The sequence below is a fragment of the Ammodytes marinus genome (assembly GCF_949987685.1).
Source record: "Ammodytes marinus genome assembly, chromosome: 1".
Lineage (NCBI taxonomy): Eukaryota > Metazoa > Chordata > Actinopteri > Uranoscopiformes > Ammodytidae > Ammodytes > Ammodytes marinus.
The window spans coordinates 28,787,225-28,802,745 of NC_137230.1; the positions used below are offsets into that span (position 1 = coordinate 28,787,225).

The 15,521-nt window shown below is 41.0% G+C and overlaps 1 protein-coding gene across 1 annotated transcript; it reads right to left on the bottom strand.

Annotated features, from left to right (window-relative positions):
- Positions 1 to 1,419: 1,419 nt before the first annotated feature.
- On the bottom strand, positions 1,420 to 14,759 carry gch1 (GTP cyclohydrolase 1). The gene is made up of 6 exons (XM_080033593.1): positions 14,290 to 14,759; positions 7,687 to 7,796; positions 4,997 to 5,052; positions 3,778 to 3,809; positions 3,549 to 3,633; positions 1,420 to 2,953 (listed from the first exon to the last, which is right to left on the bottom strand). Exons 1-6 carry the CDS (start codon positions 14,663 to 14,665, stop codon positions 2,827 to 2,829), a joined length of 786 nt encoding a protein of 261 aa, XP_079889719.1. The 5' UTR covers positions 14,666 to 14,759; the 3' UTR covers positions 1,420 to 2,826.
- Positions 14,760 to 15,521: the final 762 nt, after the last annotated feature.

The following is a 15,521-nucleotide window of genomic DNA, read 5'->3' on the forward strand; positions in this document are numbered from 1 at the left end:
TACTAAACCTAAACTTTGATGGTGAGGCGACTTTTCTCTTCCTTTTAGAGACAGATTTAATTTTTTAAAGCTGATCATATATAACTTTTTATAAGGCTCTAACTGTAGTTTAGTGGTAGGCCTATGTCATTAGTGTCATCAGCTGACCAGGTCCAGACCCTCGCTGCTGTGACCTTGATGTTATAGGAAAAGCCTGAATGTGATGTTATAAAACTGCGGCTGGAGTTGCTGAGTCATGCCCCTTGTCAGACATCCAGATCTGCTGTTCACTCTGGGCTCGGGGCCAGTTTAACCCTCTAAGAATTGGGCTCAAACCAGCTGTGGGCCCCTCGTTTTTTCCTGTTTATTTCAATAAACTTGACTTCAGTGTTGGGTACATTTTCCCAGAGTGCCTTTTAGAGAGCTGTGAGTGTATTGCATTTGGTTGTGGAGGTCTTACCTTACACTTTATGGTTGCAGAGGTCACATCATTCCCGTCTCAGTTAAAGTACGTTAACTCCTTTTAACATAAAGCCATAAGGAAGCTCCTCACTTGCTAATCCACACTGTACATATATACAGGTGGTGGTGCAACGTGTTCCAAGCTTGTTGCTCACATACTGTATTTATTATCTGTTGATGGAAGTGTCAATAAACATGTTTTTGTGAGCAAAGGACAAAAGAACATTCCATACTAAATGTCACCATGTGTGTGTACAGGACAGACAAATCATTCAAACCACAATCATGAGCAGCCGAGTGGTAAAACCTCAGTGTCCACCTCAGCCTCCTAGTTTTTTTCATTTTCTGAGACGGTGATTATATCTGAAGTAAATAACCACAGAGGTGTCGACAAAGGACTGTGCTTGAGTGCAATTTTGCCGTACGTTTAGTTTAGTTTTTTCCATTTAATGCTACTTAATATTTCTACCAATTATGATTTGAACGCAAATATTGTAGATTTTACTGCACTACGTTTGTTATCTGACATCTTAAATGGCTAGATTTTAATAGAAACTAAATGTATATCAGGTAATACATTATGTGTACAGTTCTTATAGATTAAGTTTATAACATAAGTAAAATAGGCTGACGCATTAATGTGATGAACACATAAATGCGTCAGTAATGATAATCCAATAATATCAAATGTATCATAATTAAATAGTCCACATATATTAACACTATTTTTACACTATAGTATTTCAACGTATGTTAAATATCCAAATAGTATTTCCAAAACTGCAAAAGCCTATACTGCAAAGACTAAAAAAAACACATGTATTTATACTAGTTTAGTCGATACAGTGGATTCAACTTTGTTTGTATTTGATTTGATTTCACTTTGACTTGAATATATATATAGAACAGCAGGTCCATTTGTAATGAGGTCATACATGTCATGTCGTGTGTGCAGCTGTGAAGAAACAAACTGTCGTCGCCGTCACATAGAGATTTATTTCTTTCAATTAAAAAGTATTTGAAATGAACACAGTACATGAAGTGACAATGATGGTGAGGGGGGCCAGAGAACAGGCCGTCCTTCTCAACAAGGCCACGAAAAACAACAACATCAGAGTCATTTGTTTGGCGCTCATCTTCCCTACAGCGCACACACACACAAACACACATACTTCATTTGCTTCATCACATCATTGTGAAGTAGTTTTTTTTCTTAAGTTGACAGGCGAGTCGGCACATACAGGCAGATCCTTAGACAGGACCATAATAATAATAATAATAATAAGACGTTGAAAAGTTAAATGTAAGAATGAGTATATTTCCCCCAATCTTTGATATTTAAAACGTTGTTTGAAATGTTCTTTCCACATTTAAATGTTCAATAATACAAACGTCATGTTATCAATTCCAATTTCAAATCAACTGATGTTTCAGCTGACGCACACACAAAAAAGATAAGTAAAGAAAGTGTGTAAACTGATTTGTGAACTGTATTCAGGTGTGACAGAGTGTTTGAGTGTTGACTATCACAGAAATAGGATTCAAAGATTGACACAAAGGCGGAAGAAAATGTATAAGGTAAAAAGGGCTGTGACTAACGATCATTTCTATTATCGATTGATCTTTGAATAATTTCTTCCGTTGATTGATTCTGTTGTTTTGTCACCTTTTCCCAAGCGACGTCTTCTAAAGGCTTGTTCGGTCCCAACAGTCAGAAACTTAAAGATATTACATTTCATATAATATAAAACAGAACATTCTTACATTTCAGATTTTGCAAATGTTGTTTTAGCACTAAAATAATATGTGAATTACTTTTACATCACATCACAAGTCAACTCCTTATTTTTTTGTTTCATTTTGCATTTCTATTAACTCTTAATCTGCCTTCAACCTCATAATGTGTTGTCCTGTGCTCATATTTCACATCACTGTCTTTATCTGTGACACACTGCTTTATTTAAAGTGCCTTTAAACTAGTTGCATCATGTTATACAAAGGACAAGTAGTTTGATGTATTCTTCTGTATTTCAGGGGAAATGACTGATATTTGATTAATGAGCACGCTCTCAACATGTGTGTGGATGGAAGAGGGTAAAGTCTGTCCTCAAAGTAAACAACATGGAAGTAATAGCTTTCTATCAAATCCCACTTTCACAGAAATGTAAATGATAAAAAAAAAATAGGAAACACTCTGTCACTGCCTTTTGTGAGAATACACACACACACACACACACAGACACACACGCACACACGCGCACACACACACACACACACACACACACACACACACACACACACACACACACACACACACACATGCATCCAGGTCTGCGGAGGTCAACACAGGCATCAAGAGGAGAAAGAGGATGAGGAGCTCTGTCCTCAGCTTCTGATGAGTGTCAGAAACTCGTCGCGGGTCTTTGGATCTTCCCTGAAAACTCCCAGCATGGTGCTGGTGACGGTTTTACTGTTCATCTTCTGAACGCCTCGCATCACCATGCACATGTGACTGCAGAGAGGAAGAGAGGGAGACTTAAACCAAAGGAAAGGAAGTGAAGTTAAAAATAACAGAACAATTGTAAAGTTTCAATTCAAAGTGGTGAAAGAAAGAAAAAAAGAAAGAAAGAAAGAAAGAAAGAAAGAAAGAAAGAAAGAAAGAAAGAAAGAAAGAAAGAAAGAAAGAAAGAAAGAAAGAAAGAAAGAAAGAAAGAAAGAAAGAAAGAAAGAAAGACTTAACACCAAATTTGTTTGGTCCCCCAATTTCTGGTATGTCGTGAGCAACATTGTTTATTGTTTGTATGTTTGTTTATTGTACTATTTTACTGTTACTATCGGTTTGATTGATTTGACACCAACCTGCCAAAGGGACTAAGCATGTAAATAAGCCACTAGCTAAAATTGTACAAGTTTAAGTGTTCAATAATAATATGCACTGTCACTATTTCAAAATAAATGAATCTGAAAGAAAGAAAGAATGAAACAGACAGAGGGCGAAAGATGAGGTAAAAAAAGGAGACGCAGCAGAAAATAAGACAAATAAAAAGAGTAGATGACTTAGGCTTAATGAATGACTTAAGTTGAGTGTTTTCAGACGTCATACGTACGTCGCCTCGATGACAACACCGACCCCGGTGGGCTGCAGGGCCTCGGTGATCGCCACAGCAATCTGTTTGGTCAACCTCTCCTGAACTGTGGACACACAGACAGACACATGGACAAACATGAAGCACAGAACAAACAGCAACCAGGCTGACAGAGTAAAATAAAATAAAAACCCGCTGAACTCAGAATGAGAACATGTGGATTAAAAGCAGAAACTCTTTCCCTCTGTACCTTGTAGTCGACGGCTGTAGATTTCAACAATCCTGAAGTAGAGAAAAGACATAACAAGTGTTAGTGATGCAGAGCAAAGACAGTGAATTAACAGTAGTAAAAAAATATTTGTTGGAGACATTTTTCTTTTTTTATAATAGTTACGGCAGTATAGTCAGCCGAGACTTACGTCAGCTAGTGACTTTTGTGACGTTAACAAGTTTTTTTGTTTGTACATTTGGAATAGACACCACAGATGGTTAAGGTTGTTATATGATGTTTTTAAGCATTTTTAAAGTATGAATCTACTCTTTTATTCAATGAAAAAATATTGCAACGTTACAAGTGGTCATATTGTGGATACATCAGATGAGCAGTTGACCACAAGGATAACCAGATTCCTTAACCAACTTCATTAAGCTATTCTGTCGCAATAAACAACAACATTAAAAACAACTTCAAATGTATTGTCTGGTCTGACAAAATGACAAATGCTGTGGAAACAACCTGTTTCTTCAACCTTCAACCTGTTGCTCTTCTCTGAGAAAAATCACTTTGGACAAATTCGAACCTAGCCAGCTCCAAGGAAATGTCAGAGACTAAAAAGGTCAGCACGAGGAGCGGAAGTACATACTGTACTGTTCTATACACACTTAAAGGAATAGCAAGATGCTACAGTGGGAAGGAAGGAGAAAAATAGCAAAAGCTCAAAGATTACAACCTAAGGAAGGAGAATTTGGTAATCAAAGAATGTTGCACAGAAACCACAATTTGATAATTTTTTAATTAGCGCCACCCTGTGTGCAGCATAAGCCAATGCTTCAATGAGATACACAAGCCCACACGCTTCATTTTTTTCTTGAAGATGTGAATGGTTGAGCTGTTTCTCAGCACAATGTGAGAGTGTATGTCCAGTAATGGAATAGGAAGGGGTGTTAGTGCGGTAAGCCTCAAGGTATTGGGGTCATTGGGATCAGATTCTACGCTACACACACACATTTTAGTAATCGGCTTAAATTGCTCACAAACTCACAAACACACACACTACACATCTTCTTTAAGCTGTCCAATTAAACACTGCTCAGGAAAAACAAACACACACACACAACACACACACACACACACACACACACACACACTCTCACACACACACACACACACACACACACACACACACACACACACACACACACACACACACACACACACACACACACACACTTAGCCTAAATGTACTCACCTGGCTAACTTGCTGAGGCCCAGGACTCTCTTGTTTGGGAGGTAACCTATGTGAACCTGCAAAAAGAAAAAATCCAGATCAATACAAGACAGACAAACAGATCTCTGGAATTGTAAAACTCATCTGATCCAAACTCAGTTCAAATGTTAACCAGTAAAACGGCTTGATGGCGAGGCAGGTGGAGCATTAGGTCGAGGGAGCACCACTTAAATTCCACTAAAATATAACAAGTGTGTTTCCTTAAACGTTCTTTAATTTAAAGGTATTGTAACCAAGAGTTTGCCACACACGTTAGTTTAACAACATTGGGCTTACAGAAAACTAAAACACAAAAAACAAAAGCCGAAGACGCGGGCAGAACAGGTGGATGAGCAACAGACGAGAGGAGAAAGAGACAAACTCTTCCGCTGGAGAATCTGTGGATGTCTGCAGGCTCTAATTCTCTTACACACTAAAACACACACACACACACACACACACACACACACACACACACACACACACACCACTCAAATGTCAGACGCAATTTGTTGACAAGACGAGAGAAAGGGCAGCGGCAACAAGCATGCAAAGATCTCCTTTTTCTTCCTATCCCTCCATTTTCCTCCTTCCGTTCCGTGCTGCAGCAGGCCTGACATATCCACATCAAATACGCCGACCGTGACCACTCCTTTCTTCACTTATCTCACTCACGTTATTCATATTAACTGGCACATGCTGGGAGAGACGATGAGGTGAGAAGGAATCATCAAGGTTAATAGCAACCAATGTGTGGTAGAAAATTGTCTTCATTTGATGTTTTTCTGGGTCTGTATTAAGTCTAGGTCCTGGAAAGTCATTTATTAAATTCATTCATTTCAAGACATCACAATGAAACGCCAAGCAGGGAACCAATGACTGTCCAACATGACACTGTTTGGGAGAAACACCTGAGACTTCCATTGAAATCCATTATCTTACAGGAGAGCGATGAAAACAGTAGACCAGGCCATCAGCCATCTGGAACACCAGGAGATTGTTAGATTGCTGTAGCCACGCAGGAACAATTTTGGATAGGGAACTAGTGTGTGGTCCGAAGCCACAAAATAGGAAAGGGAAATCTGGTTGATCTATTTGAGAATGGAATAAAAGAGCAATAAAATTAGAGCTATACAGCAGCAACAGAGATGAATAACTTGGGAGGCTGTGATCACCAGTGCTTTTATGTGGGTGGATATGTGGAGCATGCCCCAAGCAAGGCTGAGCTTCCTTATCAGGGCCACATGTTGTGTTTGAAATGCCCAGGGGACCAACACGTGCTTACATCATCTCCATACACTACTGAGCTTTTTAAAGCCTCTTTCAGTAAATAGCTTTGGTTTTAAGGGTCTCGTCAAACCTTGTTTTCAGCAATAAAGCTCAAATAAACAACCCTGTACGGTACCTGACCAAAACCCAATCATCTTGTCTAGTGATTCCTGGGGAACGCCAACCGATGCCTCACGACGTCCAGACAGAAAAAATAATGTAAGAGGAATGATGTCACTAGTGCCTCAAGGTGGTACTGTGAGAAGGAGGAAAGGTCACAGTTGTTTTTCTCCCTTTTTGTCTTTTTTTCCCCTACAGACACAAAACAGCCAGTAACATAAACACCACTTTGGGCGCCATTGAGCGTCTTGTTCCTGGAAGTCGCTAGCACCTTCTTCCCAATGACATGATGCAGGTTTTGAAAGAGTGCTCGCTCTGATTGTTCTGAGACCAACATATTGTCTATAAGGACACTCACATAGACAGAGTCGTGTCTGAACCTAAGATTGATCCCAATGAACGGTTTAAAGAGAAAATACATCACGTTGACGAAGTTATGAGACCGGAAGCTTTAACGTCTGGCTATGAAACCAAATGTATATTCTCTTGAAAGGTTCTAGAAACAGTTGGTATCTGCTGATCTCAAAGTTAATGACAGCATGAAATAAACTACTCAGTAGTTACAGTTGATCCAACTGCCAGCAGCTACCTGCACGCCGTCTAAACAACAATAGACGGAGGTGGGGTAAGAGGCAGCTTCTCTCTCTGTGTGGTGAGTCACCGAGCGACACAACAGACGGACAGATGAGAGAGGCTGGATAAGTGGCAACGCTGCTGACGATGACCAGGGGAGGGAGGGGGTTTAGAGACATAAACAGCCACCTGATGGCCACCACATACACACACAAACACACACACACACACACACACACACAAACACAGTTGGTGTGATTCACTGCAGTCATAAGAGCCCATTTACACCGGTGGAAAAGGATCAGCTGCCAGCCCCTATTGTCTTAAACGATGCGCACCTGCAGGCGAAGATGGAGGGATAAGGGAAGAGGAGAACGAAAATTAGAAGGCTAAAAAACAAACACGGGATAAACAGATCGCAAGTAATCTGATTGTTTCTCTTGTCCTCTGTCTCTCTGTTGTTCAAAAGCAGCGAGCGGCCTCCACATAAACATCAGAGGGAGAAATGTTTTGAAGATACGCATCTCTTCCCATGTTCTTTTATTAAATTTGAAATACTCTTGAGTGTAGCTTGATGATCAGATTTTTTTTTTTTTACTTCTTTTAAAATCAGACGCATTGTACATCCCTAGACTGTGACATGACTTCACGGGGACAATGTGTATCTTGTTGTTTCCTCCTGGTGTGTTGGTGTGTTGTGCTGCTCTCACCCTGCCGAAGATGGGCACCAGGTGATGCTCACACATGGAGAACATGTCGATGTCTTTGACGATCACCATCTCATCGTGGTCTTCGTCAAAGATGGCATCATTCATCACGTCTGCAGAGAAAAGAACATAGGAGAGATTAAATGAAACAGCGGAATCTATCACTCTAAAAAAAAAATTGAACAATTCCTTCTTCAATATTTTACACATTCCTTTATCTTCATTTTCATCATTAAACATACATCTCTCACTACTATTTGTGATACTTTATTTGCAGTAAGTATGTGACTGTTACCAGACAAATTCCTTGTATTTGAAAAAACTTGGCAATAAACCTTTTTCTAATTTAATGATTATAAAGCCATATTTTTGTGTATGTTTGAAATATCTTTATTTTAACACTAATACGGATTTTTTTTTAATGTGTACAAAATCGGTCCCGCATCACTCTCTGTCCCTGTGAAGACAGACGGATGGAAACCACCAGTGACGCCCCAATAGACCTCGTCTGCTCACCTGCCGCTGTCTTTCTCTTGGACTTTTGCCGTTTCTCCCTGGCAAACATGGCCGTCTAATTATAGCTCCGCTTCCATACACTCCTTCCTGTTGTTGCTTTATTGCATTTTTCAGTTGCCGGGAGTTCAATAAACTGCTTTATCTGCTTGTGACGACGCAGGCGCCTCTTGCCATCACTGTGGCACTTTTTAATTTCCTGCCAGCCTATCTGTTAGAGGGAGAAAGGGCGGGTAGGACTAGGGGGGGGTCAGACTTGTTGCTTCAGTGTCTGTTGATTATTGTTTGAGTATATGTGTAGTGTAAACAGGTAGCAGGCAGTCCGGGGTAAGGTAGTCTAGAGAGAAGATTAGTCTTACACTCTTTTCTTTCTTTCTTTTCTTTAACAGTCTTTGTTTGTCTGATTATGATGCATGTGGAATAACGCTGTCCTGAATAAAAAGCTGAATGGCCACCAAAGTTGTTTTAATTCACACTGAGGGGATTATGAATGTCTGAACTCTGAACTAACTTTCATGGTAATAGATGTAGAAACATGTCACTAAAAATCACAAATTTCAACCTCACAGGAAATCAAAATCACCAAATACATCAGGATTCTTTTTGGGGGGGATTCTGGGAACCTTGACTGTTTGTACCAAATTTTTTGTTCCAATTCTTGTGGTAGATATTTGGTGAGTAGCGATTCATCTGCTAGAGACCGTGCATATCTGCAAATGTCACAATAAATCAGCCCTATAGCTGTTGATGTATTACTGCACCTAGCTTGACGTGACAGGGTCTAAAGAGCCAAAGGAGGGGAATTCTTTCTGCCACAGTCCTTTTTAATTCTGAACAGCAACTGAATGTTGCATTTATGTGAAGCCTGTTGCTCATTGGATCTACACCACAGTTTAATCAGCTCCTGGACACACTTTAAACCTTATCGAACCACTAACAGGAAAAACTGATTCTGGGTTCACTTTGCCTTCAGGTTGACACCGTTATAAAGATATGCTTCTGCTTTAAGGGTGTTGTAATCAAGAACAAAGTAAAAACTAGACAGTGTGAACAGCTGAGATCTGCGGACACGTCAACATTGCTACAAACAACTCTGACAGGATCAACAAATGTGAGCAGTCAGGTTGTAAAACACATTTAAAACGCTGTAATCATTTCAATAATAATCAGGGTTTGTTACTCTTTTGGCTTTTTTTATTTTATTTCTAATACATTTTAGTTTGTGTTTGTATTATTTCAATCTGATCAATACATTGCCATAATTGTTGTCCTGCTGGATCTTAACAATGCTATCATTTTCCCAGATCTGAAACTATTTGATTGTGATGTTGATTGGTTGTCATTATTACTGATGACCTTGTTGGCCGACATCACTAAAATAATTGTTGTACTAAACAGTTATTGTTCTTTAGGGGATACTTAATTGCAACAACACTCATTACTGCTTTTTACACCACCAGTTACGGTAAAAGTTAAATCACACACACACACACACACACACACACACACACACACACACACACACACACACACACACACACACACACATCCTGAGGGTGTATACCGTTAACTAAATAAAGGCCAGCTGGTGAGGGCAGCTGGTGAGGACTGCCGGTTCAGATGCCCGGAGTGACAGAAAGACGAGGCATGCATCAGGTAATGACAGTGTTACTCATCATCCGCTGCGCTCTCCATTCAATAGTGCTGCCTCCTGTGTGTGTGTGTGTGTGTGTGTGTGTGTGTGTGTTTGTGGGTGTGTTGGTGGGTGTGTTGGTGGGACACACCCACAAACGCACACAGAGTGAAGAGGGGACATGTTGACACGCACTGAATGAAGTAGGAAAAGGTGAATGACAAAAAAAAGAAGGGTTTTTCTTTCTTGTTCAGCCAGATGTGCCGCGCGCGCGCGCACACACACACGCACACACACACACACACACACACACACACACACACACACACACACACACACACACACACACACACACACACACACACACACACACACACACACACACACACACACACACACACACACACACACACACACACACACACACACACACACACACACACACACACACACTTCCTTTTCATAGTCATAACCCTGGGCATGTATTTATGAGTCACCCCTGTACATCCCTCTCCTTTAAATTCACATGGAGACAAACACCATATGTGTTCAAGGAACAAGTAGTTTATTCTCTTCCAAGTTCCCATATAATAATATTCAATATTCACAGCGTTTTATATATATATATTTTTAGATATGCTGAGGCTCGGGAAATTGTTTCTGTTTATTGAAAAATACATTTATTGACTTAATCTGAAGTCTCCCTGATGCTCTGTTCTGCCTTTTGGTTGGAGGCTACATATGCATTGTGTGTGTGTGTGTGTGTGTGTGTGTGTGTGTGTGTGTGTGTGTGTGTGTGTGTGTGTGTGTGTGTGTGTGTGTGTGTGTGTGTGTGTGTGAGCCTGCATGCATGCGTGCGTGCGTGTGTGCGTTTGGGTCTGTTTGTCGGGATATTGATGGACGGTCCCAGACTGATCAGTGAATGAATTGTGGAAACCGGTTTGAAAAGTCTCTTTACACCTGCCTTGTCTAGTTTTGTTGATTGGAGCCCTGGCGCCCTAACTCTGGTGATGCAGTTTGTTTTTTGGACGATGTGAACCCCTCAACCACACCCGGCAGCAGGCCAAAACAACCTGACTCAGACCCTTGTTTTGGAGGTTCCACTTCGGCCATGTCACATGTTCGGTAGAAATAATGCCCGCCACTTTTTCAATTTGTATCATTTGGCTAAAGGGATAAATACAAACGATGTTATGAACAAAGACCAGGACTAAGATCCATTGTGAAATTTTTAACACACACAATCAATTTAATCAATTATTGGAACTGTACGGGAGTCTGCTCTTCTGTTTATTTCATGGTTCACTTCCGGTAGTTTTCCCAAATGTAATTCCTGACCAATAAGAGAGCAGTTTCCTCACGCATACCTCTGCAGCACTAAACAGAAGCACATTTTAATCTGTAATGCCGGATCCTGTCAAATCCCAAGCTAAGAATTCCTGCTTAACTTTACCTCAGTGCTGTTTGGTATTGGTCATGTGCTCGACAACAAGAGGATTTTAGGCTCATGTTGGGATGAAAGCTGAACCCATGACCTGCACACACACACACACACTCACATGTGAACACACGGATCAAACAGTCACTAAAAAGGCCTCAACTCTCCACAAACGTGCAGCATGCGTCCAAAATAACATGTGTTTTTTATGTTCTCAACAAGTCAAAGGGGAGTCTCCAGTAACAGCCAATCAGCAGACAGACAGAGGGGCCTGAAGAACAACACACATGTTCAGCTTCACCACTCTCCATCCATCCTTTGCTCTTCAGTTTTTAGAAGAAGAGTGTTCTGGTCATTGTGGTCTACATTGAATGACTGTCACCACCTTTTAACAATTTAAAAGTGGTGTCAGTCATTTTGGAGAACGCTTGTTGTCAAAATCAGTGAATGTCTCCTCACGATCAACTACCTGTTTGTACTGTGTGTGTGTGGCACAAAAAAAACCCAGTGTTTATACACAGCCTATAGGCTTTGTAAACTTCCATGTTGCTAACTATGGTGGGCCCCCTTTCTTTACATACCAGTTTACAGGGCCTAGGCTGTGTATTAACCCCCGGATTTCTTTTCAGTACGCTGCACACACAATATGGACAGGTAGCGGATCATGAGGAGATATTCACTGATTTTGATTGGACAACAAGAATGATCCAGAATTACTGACTCCACCTTTAACTGCTTTCACATTTTTTTTTCTCCCCCCTCCACTGCATTCCTTCTTTCATCGTTTCAGCCTCACACCACACACAAAAAAAACGACTCCCACCATGATAGCCAAACTGCCTCCAGATGGAGTTCTGGATGGGGGCAGCTCCCTGACTACAGCCAGTCCAATGCGCCGTAGTGTGGAGAAGCCGTCCCACGTGATCCATGACACTGCCGTATCAACCTCTCTCCAGGTGCTTCTCTCTCCCCCACCCCAGCCCTCCCACCTGCACCACGTGACTCATCAAAACCCTCTCTAGAAGTGACTCTGGAGCAGCCGCAGCCAGCAGCTCGCCCCCCCGCCCCCCCGCCCCTGTCTGTTTGACCGGATCAAACATGGTGGGAACAACACAGACACTGGATATTAATGTGACAGATCTGACTCTTTTCAAAGAGTTGCGGGGCAGGTTTTGACAGCAGCTCTCATTGTTAGTAGCACCATCATGTCAAATTCTGTGACGCTCATCAAATAAGAAAAACCTTTTTCGAAGCAACAGGCACTGTTAGATTATTATTAGCCCAATTATATCAGACACAACGAAAGGCTGTTTTGAAGAGTTTGTTAGAAGAGTTGTTCATCCAATGAAACAGCTGTTTAATATGCAGGGGAATATATAATGTTGTTCACCTCTGCTGCATCTTTATTAACTGTTCTGTAATAAGAAATATTGCATATTGTATGTCTCCTGACTGAAATGTTAGCTTTCTCAAATGCTCATTAGTGTAATGAGAAACACTGTATTTCTCTTGTATAATACTGAAACTGAAATCTATCTTGAAGTCCTGCTACATTTCGAACACACCCAAATCCCCCACCCCACAAGAAGAATGCGTATTCCACAAAGCACTCTGACAAATCATACCTTTCCTTTACATTCATAAACCCCCCCTGCAGTGTCTTCAGTTTGTCTCGGTGCCTCACCCCCCCTCTCCTCCTCCCTCACAGGACGGGCCAACCCAAACACTGCAGGATAAGAGACCTCAGCGCTGGACTGAACTTTGCTATTCTCACCCTGGAAGCAACCATGCTGCCTGGATCGGAATGAACTGGGAATGTTCTGAGATCCTGAAGAGCATGAAGCTTCTGTTTGTTTGATTAAATACACTTTGCTTTAAAACAGTACATTACGTCTCAATTTCTCACAACAGTTCAAACACACAAAGTTTCCATTTTAAATGCTATAGTCTGGGTCTCAACGTTTCCAAAAATAGCTCCTTTTGTAGTAGAACTACCCCACAGTTAACATTCATATGTAGCCTATAATAGTGTCTTAATACTGTGTAGGGAGCATTTTCATTCTGTAGACAGTGGAGATGGGGATCAGTTAAACTACTTATGTTTTTGTCATTTAAAATATCACAATGTTTTATAAACTGATCAACTGTTTTGAAAAAAAACAGTTGCGGTATTTGACTATGTACATTTATTCAAGTTCTGTACTTAAGTCCACATCACTTCTAATCCACTACATATCAGAGGGACATCCTGTACTTTTCCCTCTACTTGATTTATTTGACATCATGAATGTGGAAACATATAAGGAGTTTAGTTTTTTTAAATAAATTAAACTACTCAACCATTTATACAAGTAGAGCTGAAACGATCGGTCGAATGACAGCTCTTCTGGTGAAGGTTGAATGGTTCAGTTTTCCTGTAAAAACATTTGAAGTTTGTTGAGCTTCTCACATGTGGAGATCAGCTGCTTTTCCTTTGAATGATGTGAATAATTAAAATGTGTATGTAATCATGTTAAGATGTGGACTGTTGGTTGGACACAACAAGATTGGTGTCACTCCTCATTGTGACAGGAGACTTTTTAACAAATCATAAATTCAATCGATTTACGGGGAAATAACCTAATCAGCAGAGTCCATTATGAATATAATAAGTTGCAGTCTGATTCAAAATAGTTACACATTAGATCCACCTTGACAGTAGAATCCTGCTTTTACATTATGAGTAATAATAATCTAATGATATAATAGGCTATAGGCTAATAGAAGAGCAGTCATATTGTAAATTTTTCTGCTTTAATACTTTTTTTTAATTAGCCCACATTTTCCTCTTATGTCCTCCCTTCGCTCTGATGAATGTCATATTGCCTAATCTACAGTTACATCATCAGACTGTAAAAAGTGCTTTCTGGAGTGAATTTTAGGAAGTTTCCTCTCAGCCACCTGTTGACCTAACAGGACAAAATCCCGAGCGTCTCTGTCTGAGCGGCTTGGTGGATTAAAAAAAACAATTAGAAGAACTCACCGACAATTTTCTCCTGGTAACCCTTAGTGAAGAACTGCATGGCGGTGGCGGCCCTCCACGGGGTTTTGAGGAGCCCCTGCCTCTGTGGGTCTTCCCCGAGCCCCCGCAGGATGGTGGTGTAAGCGGCGGCCAGGGACGGCAGGCTCATCTCGTTGTCCTCCACGCTCCTGGTTCTCTCCTCCCTCCAGCTGCCCATCACCGAGGCGCTCTGCCGGTGCGAGCCGGACTCTGCGCCCGGAGGCTGGGGAGGAGCGCCGGCCGGCCGCTTCACCAGCCCGTCAAAGTGTCCATTCATCACGGAACCGCTGTCCCCACTACTGTCTGTCTTCTCGTTGTTGGAGGAGTTGTACAACTGTGTCTGTTTGGAGTGCTCCATTATTTCTTTTTACTCTCTTCCCCTCAGTTACCTGCCTGCTGACAACTTGTTGAATCACTTTCTCACCTACAGTTGGCTTTGATGGATGCTTTGGTTTTGGTTTAGGTGCGCTCTTTGCAGCCTCAGACTTTATAATAGCAGGATAATCCACAGAGAGCTCCCATTGGCTGGCGGGCTCTAGAGGGCGGGGTCACACCCGCTTAGACTCACACATGGACCAAGAAGACGAGGAGCTGCAAGGAACCACTATCATCATTTAAGTACTTAAATTTAGGCTATCCATTTAATAATAATGATTCATTGATTGGATTTATATAGACTTGACACATCACATACATAATACAAAGTTTGGAGGGGAAATCAGGTATTGTATAGGTTCTCTTGTAACGGTGGGTATTGAGTTGAATTTTAAATTACTCTGAGATGTTTGATAGGAAGGAGGGAGTTCCAGAGGGTTAGGGCAGCACTGGCAAAGGCTCTGTCCAGAGGGTCCACTTAGGTGCAGTGTTAAGTCCTACTGATGGAGGTCAGAAGGTTAGCTTGAGTTATTCTGACATTAGGCCATGACTGCACATAAAACAGCATTCACTTGAACATCTTCATGGTGAACATCAAGGGACTATTTAGTGGTGTCATTTTTAACATCCCTTAATAAGCAGGTCAAATATATATATAAAAAAAACACAATACCTTCAATGGTCGAAAATATTCAAGGATTCTGGTGAGATTCTATCTTTTTGTATCTACAAGCAAGTAAAGTGTGTGTATCCATAACAGACATACTGGCCAAAGTACTCTAGAGAACCAAATGTGATTTCATCTGAAATAGTCCAACAACAGTTTTCAACATTTTCAA